Source organism: Bos mutus, chromosome 23 (genome assembly GCF_027580195.1).
Source record: "Bos mutus isolate GX-2022 chromosome 23, NWIPB_WYAK_1.1, whole genome shotgun sequence".
NCBI lineage: Eukaryota > Metazoa > Chordata > Mammalia > Artiodactyla > Bovidae > Bos > Bos mutus.
The window spans coordinates 30,728,053-30,750,210 of record NC_091639.1 but is presented as its reverse complement, the minus strand read 5'-3'; the positions used below and the strand labels follow the sequence as shown (position 1 = coordinate 30,750,210).

General features: G+C 46.2%; 1 protein-coding gene across 2 annotated transcripts in view; it reads right to left on the bottom strand.

The window, feature by feature from the left end:
* Positions 1–352: 352 nt before the first annotated feature.
* Positions 353–22,158, bottom strand: part of CLIC5 (chloride intracellular channel 5) — a 172,695-nt gene continuing 150,889 nt past the window's right edge. For both annotated transcript variants that reach the window (XM_070360715.1, XM_070360716.1), the window contains exons 5-6: positions 11,214–11,398; positions 353–5,207 (exon numbers count right to left, since the gene is read on the bottom strand). In XM_070360715.1, coding sequence (XP_070216816.1) covers positions 5,040–5,207; positions 11,214–11,398 — 353 coding nt within the window. In that variant the 3' untranslated portion in view covers positions 353–5,039. The remainder of the gene's footprint in view (positions 5,208–11,213; positions 11,399–22,158) is intronic.

Genomic DNA, 22,158 nt, shown 5'->3' with positions numbered 1-22,158 from the left:
ACTTATTTCACTTAGTATAATCATTTCTAGTCTACACATGTTGCTGCAAATGACATTGTTTCATTCTTTTTATTACATATTTTTTGGCTGCGCCACGTGGCTTGTGGGACCTTCATTCCCCTACAAGGGATTGAACACGGACCATGGCAATGAAAACATCAAGGCCTAACACCTGGACAGCCAGATAATTCCCTATTTCTTTTTTTTTTATTTGCTTTTGATTTTTAAGAAGAATGAACATCTTTTCTTTTGTAATGGGAAAACCAAATAACGTTTGGAAAAAAGAAGTATTTCATACTCATTTCAAACAGCATAGGAAATCCCCACCTTCAATAAGACGTCTGATGGTCGATTTTGTACTATTTGAAAATAAACCAACTTTATTTGAGTTAGTCAATACCAATCAAGACCAGAAAACAAATTTATAACTGGTTCAGATTCATGAGGAAAACACTTAGCAATGTCTTCATTAAAAAGGAATTTTACATTATTAAGGCTTGAAAGCAAGTCCTGTTGTTTTATCACCACAGCTAAAGGTCTTGAGGAAAGTCAAGTGACCATCACTGGGAGTGTTTTTATAAAGTGAAATGTTTGATCTTCTATAAAAGCTAGGCTTCTTTGCTAAATTAGTTAACTCTCCAGCTTATAAAATGGGATAGCCAGGTGGTCAGGAAAGAAAGACAAGTTCAAACATCAGTCAGATATTTTATATTTTAAGCATATACATAGTCAATATTGCAAAATCTTTATACATAAATACCATAGATGACTGTATCCTTAAAATTATATTTTGCCAAAAAAGATTGCTTTCATAGAAATAGATTAACCCAAGCTCTACAGTGAGGCAATTTTTAATTTTTGTTTTGGTTGAGGAGGGGAACGTTGGATCCATTTCCTTAAGTAACATTAAGTAAGACTATGCACATTTTGGGTCATACCATGTCACATAATGAAAGGATCCTGAAACTAAGCTGGGAGGAGAATATTGACAAAGGGAGAGGATGATGTATTCATAGGAGGGCATGTGTTGTTTGGATTACATGCCAAGAGCCGTGGATAGAAACCAATGGGCCGTGTGTGCTAGGAGGGTCCCAAAGCCAAGATGTGAACACTTCAGTCCTCACATCAGAACCAGGATGCTTCCCATGCACACTTCTTTTTCTAATGTTCCTGAGGCTTTTAAGTGTTATTTTTTAAAATAAGGAAGTGATCCCTTGGGAATCATTGAACTTATTTTAACCATGAGTTAATGCTGCTCATTCCAAGGAGAAGTCACCAGCATCTTGGTTCCCTCTGCTGCTGAACTGGCCTCCTGGCCCTTGGAAATAGGAGTCACAGACCTACCTACTGGATGTCCCCTGCCCCAAGACCAACTTAATTTCAGACACCAACTCTCACCGTTTTCTCCTGATGGAAAACTGGACACGACTGAGCGACTGAACTGAACTGAGACCTGTATCTTCCTGACACTGCCTCCTTTTTCATTCTGTTTGTCCAGACCTTGCTGATTTCTAGGATCTTAGATCTTCAGGGTCCATTCCAGATGTGAGCCATTCTACAACCATTCTAAGATGCTTGATCTTGTCTTTCTGCAGAGTGGCCAGGGGGTACAGGTGTTACAAAGAGTTTCTGTTGTATCATTTGACAAATGCTAGAAAATTCAGCCCAGGAAAACTCATTCTTGGCATGGCCTCTTTCTAATCAAAAGATCAAGCATTTCCATGGCCCCACCAGCAAGATAAGTGAACACTGAAGACAGTATCATTTCTTGGGAAGATGAAACTAGTTTGGAGACCTGTGGTCAAACAACCCACTGGAGCGTGGGTTTCACTTTTCAACTCATGAGCTTGGTGCCAGGTAACTGTATCGTTTGTTCAAAACAAGACAGCCACACTCATACTGGTAACTCTGAAGTGTCAGGTAATGAAGCTGTGCAATAGAAGGAACTATGTGCTGGACCAGTCTAGATTTTACTGATCCAGCTCATCTTTTATAGCTGTTAAAATCTTATCCAATACACTCTCTCAGGGCAAGCTGAGAGGCCGGCAGGACTGAGAAGATGGGTAAATTCAACACAATTGTTCTGAATATGATTCTTATTTCTCCCTCTGCCTCACACTATGCTAACCCACCAAAAAAAAAAAAAAAAAAAAAAAAAAAAAGTGATGTGAAAACCAAAGGAGAGAAATAAATCTAGAGTAAAATAGAATCTCAACCCAAGTAAATCCCCTCTTACTGCCACTGAGATGCTTTTTGAGATATTGATATGCATGCCAGACCAATAACAAGGGTCACTTCCCATCTCAACACTCTGGAGTTCAGGGTCAAATTGCAGACCTTCAATACTCCCTGAGTTGATTCTGAGGACATCTGAGGACCTTTCCACACTGTGGCTGGGAGATGATATGCTGTGTACAGGACAAGGTTATGGCCAAAACCCAGGGAAACTGAAGGATGTGGAGAAAAATCTCTTTGGAAAAGAATCATCATAAGGCAATATTATTTAAAAATACTCTGATAAACCTCGTCATAGATGTTAAAGCTTTAAATCAATAGTTGGTTGCATCATATGATAATCTGCTGCTGCAATAAATAAATATTCCTGGATTGAGTACCAGGAAATGTCATCCATCTACAACTCCTCTCCCTCTGTTAAATGATTACGGTGGGGTCATATAACTGCTCCAACCCCACCCCTGGCCCTAATATGGTTACTGATATAAAACTAAGTCAACCACAGAAGGAACAGCTAGAACCAACAGTATTGATTTAGTTTGGCTTGTTTGTTTTTAAAGGCTGTGTTTAAAGACTTGCCAATTGCTGAATTCTGAATATCCAGTGTCCTCAGGGTTCAAAAACTCCTCTGTAGGGGCACTCTGCCTGGGGTGCTACTCTGCCTGGGGGAGCTTCTCTGCCTGGGCATCCTGCCATTTTCACCGTGGCTCACTGGCTGTGCCTCTCAGGTATATCTCAAGAACAGTACCTCTCTGGATCTCGGGAAAGTAAACTGCTTCTTAGATCATCGTACTTATGCTGTGATGTTCAGGGAAGGATCTCTGAGGACAACAGAATTTCACACTAATGAAAAGGCCTTTGGGATCATTTAAGCTTTCATCTCCCATGAGACCAACATGGGGCTTTTCCCTATTGTCAGAAGGATTGTTTCCTCATCAGTTCGCCTTTTCAAACATCTCCAGGGACAAAGTTAGCAGGGAGTCCTGCAAAGGTTCCCTTAGAGGAGGAAATGAATCCATTCTTTCTGCTTTTGAATGAAAGGTCTCAGGCTTATAGGATGCCCCACTGAGAAATGGCATCTTCCTCCCTGGGCTAAAGGGGACCCTCTGCTTCTTCCCCTCTGCTCTGATCACTGGGTCCCCTTTCTCTCCAGAGATCCCTGGAGGCAGGTAGGTCCAGATATTGCTTGGGTTAGAACCTCGTGATGTTTCTACAAGAAGGCCCCGTGCTGTCCTGCCCTCACTGAGCAGCGAGCCAAGTCCTGGGGCTTTCGGGCACTTGGGAGCCTCAGCCTCCATCAACAGGTAACACAGAAGGGAGGATTGTTGAAGGTAAGGGTCTGCGGCGGGTGGACTTTCTCCCAGGGCATTCATGGCAAGAGGGAGCTCATGACTAGTTCATTTTTCTTCGTTTCCTCTGCACAGTTTCCTGTGCTCAGGCAGGGTAAGCGTTTAAGGAGGTGAAACTCAAGGAGAATGACTACAGAGTGAAATGCTAGCTAAAAAACAGCTTCCTCTTTTTCATCGGGCATTGGAATCAGACGGTAGGAAAATTTACCCAGATGCACGTGTATTTTTTCTTTGAGTTTAAACCACATGGTTTCCCAATCAGAAAGGCCCATGGACTTTCTTCCTAAGGTTCCACGATCAAGCCACCTCCTAAATGTATCTCTCACACATCAGAGGCTGCAGCTGAATCAGAGAGCACCCAGCTCACAGACCCACATCCAGGAACAACTTGAAGAAGCTGGAGAGTCATTTTTGGTCAATTGTTGGTATTTTGCTATGAAGATGGCAGCTACATGACATCACTGGTTCGAGACTTAGATCATAAGAGAAAAGATCTATCTAGAAGATTCCCAGGGAACACTGAGCCTCATACAAAGGTCTTCTTAGCCTCCTGCATCCATCCCCCCACCCCCCACACTCCCATCTGCTTTCTCAGAGACCAAAATTCAACCGTGGATAAACATAGTCAAACCCAGGCATGTAATCCCCAATGAAACCACTCCCATAAGCAAGCAAACCCCATGGCTGGTAGACCCCACGGGCCTTTTGGCATCAACACTCCTCCCCTCCCCTCCCCTCCCCAGGTACCCCAGTTTGGAATGGCATGCCAATTTCCCTTCCTGGCAAGGCCTAGACAGATAATAGAGATCAGCATCAAGCCAGGTATGTGATCACATCAGACTGTGCCCAGCACTGCAGAAAACTGAGACTGTCTGAAGTTGTTTTCCAATCTGGCCTTCAGTGCCCGAAGTGACAATGCTAGAAAGTGCTGAGTGACTAGAGGTGTGTCTGCCACGTGCCCAGACCCACGTCTGCCCCATCCACTCTCTGTTTCCACTAACACAGCCATGCACCTCTTTCTAACAAGAACGAAGAGGGCGTTTGGCCTTGGAGTTACTGACAAAGAGGAGGGGTGGATAAGGACAGCATGTTGTAGGTTTCTAATGCATCTCAGGAGATATTTCAATATTGGCAAAAGGGGCCAGTGACAATCCCACAGACAGGGTTCCCCCCGGCACCGACCCCCAAACACACGGAACCCAGTCCAGGTCCGAAAGGCTGACAGCTTGACCGTTTCTCTCTTTTCTGCTTGCGGGATTCCTGCCTGACCAGAGGGAGATGGCGCTGACTTTGGTCAAAGCCAGCAGGCGGGGGGGTTCCAAGGATGCCAGAGAGATGTGGCCTGATAGAGACAGAAGTTTCCAGAGGTGGCGTGGAAGAGAAGTGTGTGAAGCCAGAGTCCTTGGGGAGACGGTGGAGTCCTTCTGCAGCAGCGATGGGGCGAGACGGCCAAGTTCAGGATCGGCTGAGGCGCTTGGCCACGTCCGCATAGGCCAGCTCGATCTCGCTGTCGGCCGCGCAGGTGTTGGTGAACTCGTCCCGGGCGTAGGCGTTCTTGAGGTACCGCCACAGACCCGTCATCTCAGCCGGGAAATCGTAGTTGCGGTATTTCTTGGCCACAATCTGCAATAGAGATGGCGTTAAAGCGTGAAATAGATCACCAGGAAGTGTTGGTGATGTGGCAGCGTGAAATAGATCACCGGGAAGGATCAGTGATGTGGCCCTGTGTGTGCACAGCGGGAAGACCCTCCATGTGTCCCCCAGGGGCCAGCAGCAAGACACTTGTCATGCAAGGTGATGGTGCCGCCTTTTTAATGCAACACTATTTGATTTAATTATCATATGCTATTTTTTTTATTTTTGTTGTATTATATTTTCCCAAGCAAGTATAATTTGTCCTCTGATCTAGTAATTCTGCTTCTAGGTATTCCTTTCCTAGGAAATATCGTGAGTGTATAAGAAGATTTAGTTTCTTGTAAATAGGACTGCAGGACTATTTGGAAATAGAAAAAAAAAAAAAAAGGTACCCAACACAAATGTCCAACAACACATGAATGAATAAATACGTTGTCATATATACATGCAGTGGCATACTGGAGAGCCATGAAAAATGAGGTTGCAGAGAAAATTCCAGGGACTTGAAGAACGCTTCAAGAGGCTGTTCAGTTGGAAGTACAGTATAAAGCATTAGGAGGAATATGTATGATGAGCAGAAGTATATACACCAATCTGTTAGCAGAAGATACGTCTGACTGATAGAATTATAGACAACTATTTTCTTCCCCCATCCAGCCGTATCTACAGAAGGGAATGCAAAGCAAAAAAACATGCAAGTTAGATGCCGGAATGCATATGGAGCTTCAGGGTATGTGGAGGTGAACAGACGGTGATTCCTGTTCTCTCCCTCGTCTGCCACACTCGGGGCTGTGGACCTGAGCCTTCTGGGGAAGTGGTGTTTGTATTGAAAGACAATAGCATAGTGGTTAAAAGTGTGGGCTCTGGATCCCAGATGACTAGATCTGTAATCCTGACCCCATTACTTGACAATGGTGTGATCTTGGACGAGCTACTTAACTTCTCTGAGCCCCAAATTCTTTTTCTCTAAAATGGAAATAATAAGATGACCTACCTTGGAGTAGTAAGTTATTTAATATACATAAAAGTCATCTGGGGGAGGTGCTGGCTTTAAGTGCTCAAGAAACATCATCTAATGTCAGAATTCATTGAGACCCACCACATCTTCTTTATCCGTCATCTGTCAATGGACATTCGGTTTGTTTCCATGTCTTGGCTATTGTATAGTTCAAGTTTTGATCATTCCAAACTCTTCCCTTTGCCCCCTGCCCTGAAGAAGGAACCACAAGGTACATATCGCCTCCCTAGTTCTTAGGTACTTAGCACTTCTTCATATTAAATTCTTTCGGTTAATATAACTGGTTTGGGGAGGTCAGTACCGAAGCCACCTGGCAGTGTCTGTCCATCCAGGATAGGTGTGGCCAATGAGCACAAGAGATGGGTTCAGGGTCCTTGGACAAAGCCCTGTCTTCACTGCAAGAGGAAGGGGCCCTGGGGCTGCCCACAGCCTTAAGAAGAGGCTGTCTTGGGTCAGGAGCAAATCTATGCAGGGGTGGAGGCTCCAATGAGGGAAGCAGCTTGAAACTGCCAGAGAGAATGAAAAAAGCCCACAGAATATAAATCGGTGCAGCCACTGTGGAAAACATATGAAAGTTTCTCAAAAAACTAAAAACAGAACCCCCATATGATTTGGTAATTCCACTTCTGAGTACATATCTTAAAAAAAAAAAAGAAGAATACTAATTTGAAAAGATACATGCACCCCAATGTTCATAGAAGTACTATTTACAGTAGTCAAGACATGGGAGCAACCTAAATGTCTATCAACAGATGAATGGATAAAGAAGATGTGATACATATACACCATGGAATACTACTCAGGCATGATAAAGAATGAAATTCTGCCATTTGCGACAACATGGATGGACTTAGAGAGCATTTTGCTAAATGAAATAAGTCAGACAGAGAGAGACAAATAATGTATGTTACAATTTATATGTGGAATCTAAAAGAGAAAACTAGATACAGAGAACAGACTAGTGGTTACCAGAAGGGAAGGGCAAAACAGAGGTAGGGGATTAGGAGGCACCAGCTACTATGTATAACATAAGCTCTAAGTGTGTATTGTATAATACAGAGAATATAGTCAGTATTTTATAGTAGCTACACGTGGAGTATAGGCTTCCCTGGTGGTTCAGATGGTAAAGAATCTGCCTGCAATGCAGGTTTGATCCCTGGGTAGGGAAGATACCTTGGAGAAGGGAATGGCAACCCACTCCAGTATTCTTGCCTGGAGAATTCCATGGACAGAGAGAGGAGCCTGGTGGGCTATAGTCCATGGGGTCACAAAGAGTTGGACACGACCGAGTGACTTCCATACCACCATACATGGAGTATAGCCTTTAAAAACTGTGAATTACTGTTGTACCCCTGTAACTTATATTGTACATGAACTATACTCCAATTTTTTAAATGGAGAAAAGGAAAGAAAAAGAGCCATAATAAGGTCAAGACATCCATTAAAAAAAACTAATCCATGGGGTGGCCTTGAGTCTTTCGCTGCTGGAATTTATTTTCAGGTTTTTAAAGGATATAATTTGAACTGGGAAACAACAGAGACTCAACATATGAATTTATATTTGTGTTTATATGTATAGCTCCCTTCCTGTTTGCTGCAGGGGCTAAACAGGACCCTGTGCCACGTGAGGGTCTGGGGGGTGGTGGAGAACAAGGGTCTTGCGGGAGACGACAAGAGTCCCACATGCCCCTCCCTGCCCGGATCCATACACCCTGAGCTTGACCAGAGCTGGTTCTTTCCTCACATATTGGCTCGAGTTGGGAGATGAGAATAGGAGGCAGCCAGACAATGAAAGTTCAAACCAGGCTGTCAGCGAGCAGTGGGGCTGGAGCAACTTGGCCTCCAAGGATGCAGATAAAGCTGAAGGAAAGCCAATGAGAGAGAGGGAGGGAACGCGCGCGGGAGAAGCTCTGACGTCAGCAGGAACCTCCATGCTCATGTTCTGAATTTGCTTTCATATGAAAACAGTTAGCTCCCCCAGCCCAGATTAAGTCTTGGCATCTGAAGCCAAACTGGAGGTCTGACTTGGCTCTCCTTTCATGCTTTCTGCACTTTAGAGGCTTGCCAGGGCTCTGGGCTCTGATAAGCTGGATCAGCAGAAATCCAAGGAGATGGGAAGCGAGGTCCAGCCTTTGTCCTTTTGTGGGTCATCCTCCTTCCGAACTCCAGCTCCTCCAAGTGAATGATGCACTGAACATCATCCAAGGATGGGCGTAACTGGGAGTCTAGTGCTGGAAGGAACTGGAGGAACCGGAGGATGAAGCATGGGGCCTGGGAGGCCCATTTGTCCACCTAATTGGACACGTGATTCTTGAGTGGGTGGTCCAACCATGTGTGACTGAGAGACGGGGAGGAAGAGAGGGGAAGAGGCGAGAAGGAAAATAATCATCCACACCTCTTCTTTCAGACATGAGAAAAACGACTTCCCCAAAGAGTAAACGACTTGTCCCAGCTCCTGCTGCTGGTTGGTGGTGTCTCTTGGACAGCAAGAAGATCAAGCCAGTCATTCTTAAAGGAAATCAATCCTGAATATTCATTGGAAGGACTGATGCTGAAGTGCCAATAATTTGGTCACCTAATGCGAACAGCCGACCCATTGGAAAAGACCCTGGTGCTGGGAAAGATCGAGGGCAGGAGGAGAAGGGAACAACAGAGGATGGGATGGTTGGATGACACCACCGACTCAATGGACACGACTTTGAGGAAATACCAGGAGATAGTAAAGGACAGGGAAGTTCGGCATGCTGCAGTCCATGGGGTTGCAAAGAGTCAAACATGACTGAGTGACTCAACGACAACAGAACTTGAGTTTCTGGACTTCTAGAATGGTGTTCTTCCCATGACCTCTAATAGTGTTACTGATAGAATCATATCACCCATAATGGTGCCACTTCGTCCTCAAGGAAAGAGAATAAAGGATGTTTTGAAGGTGGGGTGACCATGCAGTTATTAATAACTTCAAAGACAAACAGCTTGGACAGACTTACCAATCACCATTGGCTTGGCCCTGAACCCCAGTGTCTTCATATGAATGAATTGCATTTTCTCTGCCCATCAGCCCTGGCAAGCATGATTCCCTCCCAGGATCCAGCCCTGATGCATCCCTTGGGAGCACCAGGGCAAGCTCAGCTTATGTTTCAACTCCACTTGGTGTGTGCTCTGAATGAAGGGTTCTGATTTCCAGCTCAGGACATCAGCCGAAAACCAACAGGCAGATATCCAACTGATAAATGACTGCATCTGATTCTCCTTAGTGACAGGTGGAAAGAAACTGAGTGTCACAAGCTGGGTGATCAAATGGTCAACCAATGAGTGTTAATTAAAGGGCTACCATGTACCCACCATTAGGCTTGGACAAGACCTATCCTCACAGAGCTTTTGTCTGACTGAGACTGTAAGAGATCAACAGATGTAGAAAAAGAGAGCAGTCTAGCTCTATGATCCCACTGTCTTTTTCTCTGGACTGATGAGGGTCAGAAAAGGATGTGCTAGAAAACAAACTTATGGTTATCAAAAGGGATAGTGGGGGTAGGGGAGATAAATTAGGAGTTTGGAATTAACTTATACACACTACTATATATATTAATAACATATCTAAACAATAAGGCCCTACTGTATAGCACAGGGAACTATAATATCTTATACTAACCTATAATGGAAAAGAATCTGAAAAACAACATATATACATGTATATGTTATAGTTGCTATTATTTAGTTGCTCAGTCGTGTCTGACTCTTTGTGACCCCATGGACTGTAGCCCACCAGGCTCCTCTGTCCATGGGATTTCCCAGGCAAGAATACTGGAGTGGGTGGCCATCTCCTCCTCCAGAGGATCTTCCCAACCCAGGGATCGAACCCAGGTCTCCTGCATTGCCACCACGGAACCCCAGTTTAGAGAAATTCAGGGGACAAAACTGCTGTCTTCAAATGAGATGAAGAGAGCAGCCCTGTTCTGTGTTGTTCCAGAGAACCAAGCAAGCAGGGAGGCAGGTTTGGGCTCCATGTAAGGAAAGATGGCTCTTAATAACTAGAGCCGTCCAAAATGGTAGGGCTGGCTTGGTAGGCAGAGGGCTCTGTGTCATCAGAAACATGCAGTCACAGCTTCACTGAAGCCTGTCACAGACACACAGGAAGGGGTCCACTTTGGGATGGGAGATTGGGATGACTCAGAATTCCCCTCTTCTTTCCATTTCTTGGATCCTAAGGCTGGATAGGAAAGATTACTCTCTGTATCGACCATGATTGGGAAGCAATGGTAGCAAAAATAATTATCATTTCTTGCAACCTCCAGCTTTTTAACTAGTAGAAGAGGAAGATGCTGTCTGCCTGCCCCAAGGAGTGGCTATAGGAAATCAAAAGGTGGGTCTGCCCACAAAGAAAACACGTATATGAGATCACGCTTAATAGAGATCATAAGGTAGTGGGTAGCCAGTGAAAACCTATGATGAAAAGGTAAGGAAGAGGTCTTTGGAGTCATAAGACTATACGTAACTACATATAATAGGCTTGCTGTTGTTTCATCACTAACTCATATCCCACTCTTTTGTGACTCCAAGGACTGTAGCCCACCAGAGTCTTCTGTCCATGGGATTTCCCATGCAAGAGTACTGGAGTGGGTTGCCATTTCCTTCTCCAGGGGATCTTCTGGCCCCAGGATCGAACCCACGTCTCTTGCATTGGCAGCAGATTCTCTACCACTGAGCCACCAGAGAAGCCCTTACAACATGGCAGGCATTTTCAGGCCACATTTAGTCTCCCAACAGCCCTGGTTAAGCAACACATGCCTGTGTAACTGGAGCTCAGAGGGGCTACACAGCCAGCATGCAGCAGAGGTTGACTTTGGGTCCCTGTTCACGAGATTTTCAAACTCCGATTCTCCATCAGCAGGCGGCCCTGTCCTTGTCTCATCCTCGCAAGAGACCCGGGCCTTCGATGAAGTGGATCTGGGGGGCACCCACAGGTAGAGCGCTCTTACCTTGACCACATGGAGCTTGGGCAACAGGTTGCAGTCGGCCAGGGTCAACTCGTCCCCATCCAGGAACTTGCGCCGGGAGCCCTTTTCATCATCCCCGCGAGTGTCAGCATCGATCTCCTCCGGCAGAGGGGTGTTCAGATAGTCATCCAGCTTCTTCAGAGCCTTGGTCAGGCCTCGCTCAAGGGCTGGCATGGAACAGCAAGGGAAGTGTCTTTAGTCAACCTCCTTGCCACTGGATGCAGTCACGGGGACTTCAGGGTAAAGGAGCTTATCCAGAACCCTGTCTTATTAGTGCTCCCCACACACTAAAGAGCCTCTTGATGAAAGTGAAAGAGGAGAGTGAAAAGGCTGGCTTAAAACTCAACAGTCAGAAAACTAAGATCATGGCATCCGGTCCCATCACTTCATGGCAAATAGATGGGGAAACAATGGAAACAGTGAGAGACTTTATTTTTGGGGGGGCTTCAAAATCACTGCAGATGGTGACTGCAGCCATGAAATTAAAAGACGCTTAGACAGCATATTAAAAAGCAGAGACATTACTTTGCCAACAAAGGTCCGTCTAGTCAAGGCTATGGTTTTTCCAGTAGTCATGTACGGATGTGAGAGTTGGACTATCTTTAAAGCTGAGCACCGAAGAATTGATGCTTTTGAACTGCAGTGTTGGAGAAGACTCTTGAGAGTCCCTTGGACTGCAAGGAGATCCAACCAGTCCATCCTAAAGGAAAGCAGTCCTGAATATTCATTGGAAAGACTGATGCTGAAGCTGAAACTCCAACACTTTGGCCACCTGATGTGAAGAACTGACTCATTTGAAAAAACCCTGATGCTGGGAGTGATTGAAGGAGGGAGGAGAACAGGACGACAGAGGATGAGATGGTTGGATGGCATCACCGACTCAACGGACATGAGTTTGAGCAAGCTCCGAGAGTTGGTGATGGACAGGGAAGCCTGGCATGCTGCAGTCCATGGAGTTAAAAAGAGTCAGACATGACTAAGCGACTGAACTGAACTGAACACACACCAGAGAGAATCTGACAGCCAGTACACCATGCCATAGGGGAGTATTAAACAGCCTGAAAAAGTGAAACTTAACCAAACAGTAAACACTTGCTAATCCATTTTTTTAAAAGATAACATAAATACAGAAATACAAGCATCAGGATATCTATCAAAGCCATTATAGTTCTCATCTCCAGCAGATACCATAATAATTATCAACTTTCATTTTCTTGTTTTGCTTAACCAAATTTTGCCAATATTCTGCAATTAATCCACATACTAATTTTGTAGGAAGAAAAGGCTATTAAATAAGGAAATAATAGCTATATAGACATCCTAGAACAGAGATAGGCACCAGATTTGGGGGAAGCCTTAGCCTTGGCTAACCCAACCTGAGAAGGAGAGGGGTCAAAGCTTCCAGGAAGACAGGACATAAGACAGTGAGTACCCATGTCCAGGGTTGCCCCAGAGAACCAGTGGATATCAAGGAGGCATCCTTGAGTTTAATTTAGAGGGGCTGTTCTAAAGTGTTAGTCACTGAGTTGTGGCTGACTCGTTGCAACGCCATAGACTGTAGCTCTCCAGGCTTCTCTGTCCGTGGAACTCTCCAAGCAAGAATACTGGAATGGGTAGCCATTCCCTTCTCCAAGGGATTTTCCTGACCCAGGGATGGAACCCAGGGCTCCTGCATTGCAGGTGGATTCTTTACTGTCTGAGCCACCAGGGAAGCCCAGAGCAGTCTAAAACGGAAGGGCAAATAAAACAGGCAGTGGGCTCCCCCAGAAATGTGCAACCCTGGATGCATGGAAACCTGTCCCTCAAGGAGGGAACATCCAAGGGAAGATAATACGGCAGAAGGCTTTTCCAGCCTTGTCCCAGGGATTATCTGGCCAATAATTCATTCACATATAACAGCAGAACAGAGACTTCCCTGGAAGAAAATTTCTGAACTGAATAAAAAGGAAAACACAACATATCAACTTAAAAATTATATAAATATATTAAAGAACAGAGCAAAATACTCAAAGGAGCAGTTGTAGGATGTCACCATCACTCAGAGTCATTCTCTAGCCTAGAAACTGTCTACCTAGGCTCCGAGAACAAAGCCAGAGGAGACGGCCAGCCAAGTCACTGCATCTGCGTTATCAGTCCCAGCACTCCGCACCACCCACCGCCCCCCCGGCCCCGCACCCACCCCCAGGGCTGTTCTTTCCAGACTCTGGTTTAGAGCATGACACTGAGATGATGGGAATCAGGCTGGATGTTAATTCCAGCAGATGAAAGGGAGGAGTTGCCCCCAGAAGAAGAGCCCAGAGGGTTGTGCTCCTGTTCAGATTTTTCCCAAATGTGCCTTCTGTCAGCCCCTCCTCACATAATCCATGTTTGTCAGAACCTTTGTCTGAGACAATGAAATGACACCAGCCCAAGATATGGCCATTGAACACTTACTGGAATGTTTGAAAACAGGCTGGAGGTTGGACGTGGTTTCTCAACACTTCCTTCTCCCTGGCGTGGCATTTGAACTTGGACTTCATCATCTGCTTTGTGTTTCCAGTTTGGGAGAAAAGACTGAGCAGGGCTGGGAAAAATGCTTGTATTCCCCTTAGTAATTGTCTAGACTGGGATGGGACTGCAGGCCTATTGAAGCGCACCAGCAGAGGGTGGATGCTCAACAGGACTTCTTAGCACCCCACCCCACCCCAACCCAAACAGCTGTGGTTTATGTCGGGTCTGTTTGCTTCCACAAACCCTGCTGCCCCTTTCAGTTACGGAGATGATAACAAAATCTTGCTTCTAACGGAGAAAGGAACAATCAAATTGAATTCCTGTTGAACTGTGATGAGCTGATACCATCTGAGGGAACGAGGCACGGATAGGGTAGGAGACGTTGCAGGTTCTAACTCCAAAAGCCCCCCGGACCCCTGAGCTGGTACCTGCCCGAGTGCCCAGGCTTGGAAACATTGTGAAATTTGGTAAGAGAGTCTTAGAACAGCAACTGAAGCTCATTAGGGGGATGATTCTGGAGAAATTTAAACTCTCTCTCCAGCAATTTCTCAAGGTGGACGGGTAAAGTTTGAGAACAGCCAGGGTCATTGCCTTCAGTTCAGTTCAGTCGCTCAGTCATGTCTGACTCTTTGCAACCCCATGGCCTGCAGCACACCAGGCTTCCCGTCCCTCACCAACTCCTTGAGCTGATGTCCATCAGGTCAGTAATACCATGCAACCGTCTCATCCTCTGTCGTCCCCTTCTCCTCCTTACGTCACAGCTATGACCTCATTGCCTTACGTCACAGCCATGACCCACCGTGTAACACACCACGTCCGGATGCTCTGAGGACGTGCTATGTGTATCAGTGCATCACTCCTGTTTGTGCGTTTTGATCAGGAATGTGAAGGTCAGAATTGGAGACAATCATGGTAGAAAGAAGAGGAGATGAAGCTGCAGAGAGGGCCCATGTGACAGAACTATTCTTGCATTTAAATTCTGACCCCACCCAGGGTAAGTTGTAGGGCTTTCCAGGTGGCACAGTGGTAGGAGACACGGGAGACGTGGGTTCAACCCCTGGGTTGGGAAGTTTCCCAGGGGAAGGAAATGACAACCCACTCCAGTATTCTTGACTGGAGAATTCCATGGACAGAGGAGCCTGGCAGGCTTCACCTCATGGGGTCTCAGAGTCAGACAAACGACTGAGCACACACACCTAAGGGTGAGTTTACTGTGCTGCTGCTGAGGCAAACACTCCAAGGCTCTGAACATGACTTTTCAAATTCCCTATTTATTGTATTGACTTTCTACTCCACAAACTCTGGAAATGTCCCTGATCCTGGCACTTTTGAAGTGTGAGAGTGGGCAAGTTCCTCAACCCCTCTGAGTATCACTTTTCTCATCTCAACTATGGGACTAAAGATCTCTTATAAGGCCAGTGCGAGGATTAACTCGGCCAATGCAGGGAAAGTGCACCATCCGATACCAGGCTCCTATTAGGATATCAGTTACTGACAGCTACTGCTGTTGTGTTAGCAAACCGGGCAATCATCCTGCTCTCTGTCCCTCAGGCCACACCCTTGGTCAGTATGAAGTGAAGTGGTGAAGTGAAAGTCACTCTGTTGTGTCCGACTCTTTGCGACCCCATGGACTATACAGTCCATGGAATTCTCCAGGCCAGAATACTGGAGTGGGCAGCCTATCCCTTCTCCAGAGGATCTTCCTGACCCAGGAATTGGAGGCAGATTCTTTACCAACTGAGCTATTGGTCAGTATATCCCTCAACAATCCAAGGTGCACCAGAGCTCGAGACAGCCTAAGCTCCAATTCTGAACCCCAGTACTGAAAGGAAGAAATCGACAGTTTGGAGCCTGGCTTCTCTTACTGACCAAATGTCCAGCCACGGTCCTGTCCCTTAGCCTCCCTTGGGATCCTTCTCGGTGACAAGCCATGTTGAGAGGCAGGGCTGGGGGGAGCTAGACTCACATGCTTGCATGCCAACATGGTGCTGTGTTACCGAATGACAAAGGCCAGCACTGATATGCTCTCTGCCAGTTCTTTGCTCTTCTACCTGCCAACTCATTCATTCCCCTGACTCTGGCTCAATCTGGCCTCTATAGAGTTTAATGATCTTTTTTGGCTGACGGCACCCAGGTTGTGAAACTGTTGCTGTTGAACTTTCTGCTCTGGTGAGAGTGAAGGGGATGTGAAAGAAAGCAGAGCGACAAGATGATGTTAATTCCTTCCGTGTTGGCATCTGAAACTCTCCCTCCAAGAGACTTCCTCTGAGAGGAGGAAAGGAGGAGCAGAAGGGAGGAGGGGGGATCCCTTCGACAGCAGCAAGCCAGCCTAAAGCCAGGAGACCCCAAGACCCCCGACCACTAACGTCCCAGGCACTTGATGGATCTCCAGTCCTTGAACGGCTTTCTTCCCCTCTCCACCCCGCCCTTCCTGTAAGATTTATTCCGTACCACACACAAACGCACTGCATAAAATATGTGATGAGGAAACAAGGGGAATAGTTCATAAATATTCTCAGCCATATGCAAACAATCTCAAATTTATTTTTCTCTTTCTTAAGGAGGGGGAAAAAAATCCACCCATTCCATGATCACTTCCAGATTCATTGAGGTTGATATTACATAAGACCCAATATTGTTTTCTCGTTGTAGAGAAATAATGACTTGGAAACTGCAATTTGAGCTAAGAAAATAATATACTCTTACCCGGGCATGGAGGCTGAATGGAGACCAGGGAGCCAAGACTCAGCCTCCAACGAGCTCTTGCAAGTGTGGCTCAGCCCTGCTTTGAGGCATGCTTTGCTGACATGCTTTATGCAGCAGGGGTACCGAGGAGCAAAAAGGGCCGTGCAGACCCCTGGGGGCTCAAAATTCACCTGGAGCCACGCAGACGTCGCAGGTGAAAGGACTGTGGGCCCGGATTGCTCTGTTCTCAGTCTCTCATATGCGGATTTTCTCTGGCATGCGAGCTTGCAGATAGAGGAGAGCCAGGGGTCCACCTCTGACCGTCGTCTGCAGCCTGAATGGGGGTCTGTTCACCTCTGCCGTGGAGAAGACGATGCTCACTGGGAGCTGGTCCCACGTCCCGGTACCTGCGCCCTACTGCGCACCTTTCACTGCTCGAAGCCTACTCCCCAGCACCAGTAAGAAAAACACTGCTGTTCTGAAGTGGAACAGGGCTGTTTACACCACCGACCATTTAAGTACACAGCGAAGCTACTGAGATGAGAGCTGTTATTCATTCCCATTGAACAGATAAAGAAATTGAGTCTCAGTCTCATCCAAGGCACACAGGCCTGTGCCAGCAGGTTGTTCAAACAACTCCCGGGATGTACCATGAAGAACATACCTGGTTTTGTTTTTAACCACTCTGGTCTTCCTTACAAGCTCCCAACCCTTGGGTCATGGGAAAACCACAGCACTAATTTAGTCCATTCTGGATTAGAACCTAGTAGATGTAATAATCAAAATAGTCCCTCTAGAGCATAAAATAGTCCCTCTTTTGCATAAAAATGCTCAGTTTCTCAGACAGCCTTCCTCTCCCTGGCTCGTCCCCCTGAGTTAATGAGGAGGGTGGGGGAGGAGGCTCCTGGGACCTCCCAGCACAAGGGCGACAGAAGTCCTGGGGTCTGCTGTGTGGAAGGCTACCACCGGGCCTGGGGCTCTTCTCAGTGATGCTGCCCCTTCACATCCTTCCAGACTTACCATGGGGATATCGACCTTCCAGTGGTGGTAACAGATGGGATGCTAGCCTCTGTCCAGAACTTTCCTTGAGAAGGATATCCAAGCATAGCACCCTGCGAGGCTCTCCAGACACATCTCTAGCTCCCTCTCCTCCTTCATCCCCCAAACCCCTGTCTCATTTCCATTTCCTCTGTCAGAGATTCCATCAACCACAGAGCAGCAAGCCCCCGTGAGTGTTGATTCCTCCAGGCCTAATTCTTAACGTGCTAACTTTGAGAAATAAAGGCCATTTAGAATGTTTTAAGACAATAGCTTGGCTTACAAGGCTACTGTCTTTTACAAATGCTATTTTGAGTAACAGAAGCTAAATACTGAATTTTTTTTCTCTTTCTTAGAATTCCTTCTATAGAACCCTAATCTCTCTTGAAGCTGATGGCTAGGACATATTAGAATCATGTACCCAGGAAGACAAAAAGAAAAATGTTTTCAAAATAGTAGTCTTATTATATGACTTAGGAGCAAAACCAGGATTTAAAACAGGGGCTGTTGGACTCCAAAACTTAAACTTCTTCTACTCTGCAAGGCCATCTCTGGGTGCCAAGGATGGGCCCACGGCTGTTGGGGGTCCATTCAGACTTGCATCTTCCCACTATGCTGCAGGCCATTCTCATATCCCCTTATCCCTGACAAGAGCATGGCTGTCAGGATATCATTCCTCATGTCCTAGCTTCAGCATACACACTGACTGTGTGTACGCTCAGTCCTGTCTAACTCTCATGTGACCCCATGGACTGTAGCCCGCCAGGCTCCTCTGTCCATGGAATTTTCCAAGCAAAAATACTAGAGTGGTTTGCCATTTACTACTCCAGGGGATCTTCCCAACCCAGGGATCAAACCTATGTCTCTTGTGTCTCCTGCACTGGCAGGCAGATTCTTTACCACTGGCGCCACCTGGGAAGCCCAGCTAATTGATACCATATTTGCACTCTGCTATTAATGGCTTGATGTTAGCTATAATCGTTGGTGCTCTCAGCTACCATGATTGAATCTAGAAGGAGTTATCTCTGAAGATGGAGCCTACCAGGATTCTTCACTTCATTCCTCATTAACAATAGCAACTCTGCCTGTGCTCAGGGCCAGTGCTGTCCCATTGCCTGAGTAAGAGCAAAACGTCTGGGTGGAAAGAGAAGTCCATTTGGGTTTTGCCTATGAAGGATGACATATCTAGATATTGAGAAATACCTGGAGGATTGAGAAAAGTGAAAGTGAACGTGTGAGTCACTCAGTCACGTCTGACTCTGCAACCCCATCGACTGTAGCCTGCCAGTCCATGGAATTCTCCAGGCCAGAATACTGGAGTCAGTAGCCATTCCCTTCTCCAGGGTATCTTCCCAACCCAGGTTGAACCCGTATCTCCCACATTGCAGGCAGATTCTTTACCATCTAAGCCTGAATGAAGGTTTTACTTTTCATCTTATCATTTGAGAGCATGTTGATATAAAGGATGCAAAAAGAAATATGCAGCTGTGGTTTGAGGCACACCACAGCAGAGATGCTTCTGGCTATCACATATTTTTGGAGAGAAAATACAAAGATGGTGACACCTTGTTGATAGTTTTAAGCATGAATGAAAACGTGGTGGGAACAAGAAAAAAAAAATCAAATAGACTGTTCTATCACTTCTCCCTTGCCTTTTGGAAGAAGCAGGTTTTCTTTAGAAACTGAGAGAGGTCAGATTGCTCCTATGAGATGCCCAAGGGCCAAAGATCAAGGAGAGAGGAGGAGGCTGGAACAGCAGAATGGTCCAGGAGAGTTGTGAGGGGTGGGGGAAGAGGAGGTACAGGCCAGATGTGCAGAAACGTGGATGCTATCATAAAGAATGCAATTTTGAGGACAGACAAAGATATTCTAAGGGGTGTTTAGGACTTTCAGCTTTGTGATGGACAGTGTAATTCCCTCCCAACTAAAAATATCCTATGTAAGGATCCACATTCATTTTCCAGGTTTGGGGATTAGAATCACGTAGCTTGTTTCTGTTGCAAAAGTTCTTAAAGAGAGTAAGACTGCCCAGTTATATTGGGGTTACATGAGTATGGATGACCCCATAGAGGTAAAATTATAAAACAGGCAGAAACTGGGGGCCATACCCTCTGATCCACAGTGACCTTTCTAGAACACAGAGCAGTTAAGAGGTGGCTGATCCCCACATTCTCTTGTCTCTTAAAGCTGTATCTCTGGGACTTCCCTGGTGGTCCTGTGGCTAAGACTCCGCATTCCCAACGCAGGGGTCCTGGTTCCATCCTTGGTCAAGAAATAGATCCCACATGCCACAACAAAGACTGAAGATCCCGTGTGCCCCAACTAAGACCCGGCACAGTCATACATATTCATCTATAGGTATATATATATAAGGCTTTCCAGGTGGTACTAGTGGTATAGAACTCGCCTGCCAATGCAGGAAACTGAAGAGACATGAGTTCGATCCCTGGGTCCGGAAGATCCCCTACAGGAGGGCAAGGCAGCCCACTCCAGCATTCTTGCCTGGAGAATCCCACGGACAGAGGAGCCTGGCGGGCTGCAGTCCATAGTGTCACAAAGAGTAAGACACGACTGAAGTGGCTGGGCACTGGCATGTATTTATTAGGTGTATCTACGGAGGATCCCTAGGCCACACTGAGCTAGAAATGGCATCAGGGCTGGCTTTCCTTCATGCTTGCTGGGCCCCTCTCTGCTGTGCCTGGGCTGACTGTTGGCAGGTCACTGGTGTCATCAGGGAAGGGACAGACAGAGTCTGGGTCAGAGGGTGTCAGACAGCCCCACGCCAGTCTCCCCAAGAAGGCTTGCCATAACAGGCAGAAGCAGGATGCCCAGCAATTCTAGTGTTCAGGAGACCTGAGCAGGTTTGACTCCTGCCACTGGTTCTGCAGAATCCAGTGCATGGTGGGACTTAGAGATCATCACTATTATTATTACATTATTACGGCTATAGAACGTAAGTTTATGAAAACATGGAGCAAGGAGAGGCTGAGTGAAAGATTAAGAGCAACAGATCAACTCGAGGCAGAAGCGGGGTGTCTGAAGTGATGCTCATCCAATCACCCCAGAACTTCCCAGGTCCAAGGAGAATGAGGGGAGCCTGGAGGGTGAAGCCCACTCCCACATGCCCCTACATGCTCAGGACCCCAAGTCGCCTAGGATCATCTCCTTGGATTTAGCTTTGTTCTCTCCGGGTGTCAAATTTTCTTGGTCTGATAGTTTGGAGAATCCACGTTTACTTTGGCATCAGACCAGGGAAGAGTGGACTTGGCCTCATGGGGAGGAAGACGCTGTCAAATTGGCTCCGTCTGTGACAGGCTCATAGGTGGGAAACAGTTCCCGGGCCCTCGTCTTTAGGTGCTGGTGAAAATAGGAAAGGCAAAAAGATAGTGGTTTACGAGAAAGCACCAGCAACTTCAGCAGACCCCTGCCGTCCTCTCGTGTGGCATCAGCTGGGTTTGGGAAGAGTCTGCGGCTCAGGCTGCCATGAGTATTATTTGCCGGTTCTAGGAAGGATTGGGGCCTTGAATGGGAGAGAGTTGAAATGACAGACTCCTATGGTTCTTCCAATAAAAGGCCAGTAAATAACTCTCTACCCCCAAGGCAGGATTCAGCTCTAATCACGATGGTGGATTGGGATCTAGGACATCATTGCAGGCTTCCTAGCTCCCTTTGGTGGAGAGAATCACCTAGTGAACCGGGCATTTTCTGATAGATTTCTAAAGAATGCCAAAGGATTGTCCTTGAGAAGAGACAGCCCCTCCGTATAGCTTCCTCCTCAAGCCCTGTAGGGGATCATTGTGATTTATATAGCTCCACAAATCAACTTTATGTTTGCCTTTTGTTCTGAAGTATTATTCCCAATAACAATAAACAAAGACAACAAATATTTTTCTTTAAGAAATACAAGTCTTTGCCAATTACTGTTCATTGTTCAGTTGCTAAGTCGTATCCGATTCTTAGAGACCTCGTGGACTACAGCATGCCAGGCTTCCCTGTCCTTCAGTATCTCCTGGAGTTAGCTCAAACAAATTATTTATTAGGCTGTGTTTAAAACACAGGAGTGGTAGAGCATTTAGGACAATCCAACATGCCTTTCATAAGCTATGATTTAAAAGTACGAAGGGAGGTATGGATCACAGAGACAATTCCAGATTCAAATCATCTGCTGCATCTCCTAAAAGCCACAGTAAATTTGAAGAGAAGGATTATCACTTAGCTCTTCACATATAGGTTTCCTTGTGTGAACACAGTCTGCACCATGTAAACACCCCAGATGTTTATTTATGAACAGGAGGAGAGAGACAGAGAAACACTGAATAAAGAGAGAGCCAGCCGAAGAGGAAAACTGCGGGAATTCACCAGGGAGGGGAAAAAACGAGCTGGAGCCGCCCGCAGAGAATGTGGTCCCCATTAGGGAGCCTGGCCCAGACGTTTGCGATGGGGATGTGGCGCCCCCTTCTGGCCGCTCCTTCAGCAAAGAAAACTCCCGCAGAAAACTCCTGTTTTCTATTAGGCTTTCCAGAAACTCATAAATGGTTGTAAACCCCATTGTGCTAATAGGAAGAGCAACATAAATGCTGACTGAAGCTATTAATGCTGGTTGTAGTTTATGCGGTGGATTGAATCAGGCTGAAAACGGGGAGTATTTTTACGGTGACTTTCTAACAGGTTATTTTTAAGTATCAGGCCATAGATTCGGTGGGGTGCTGATGTT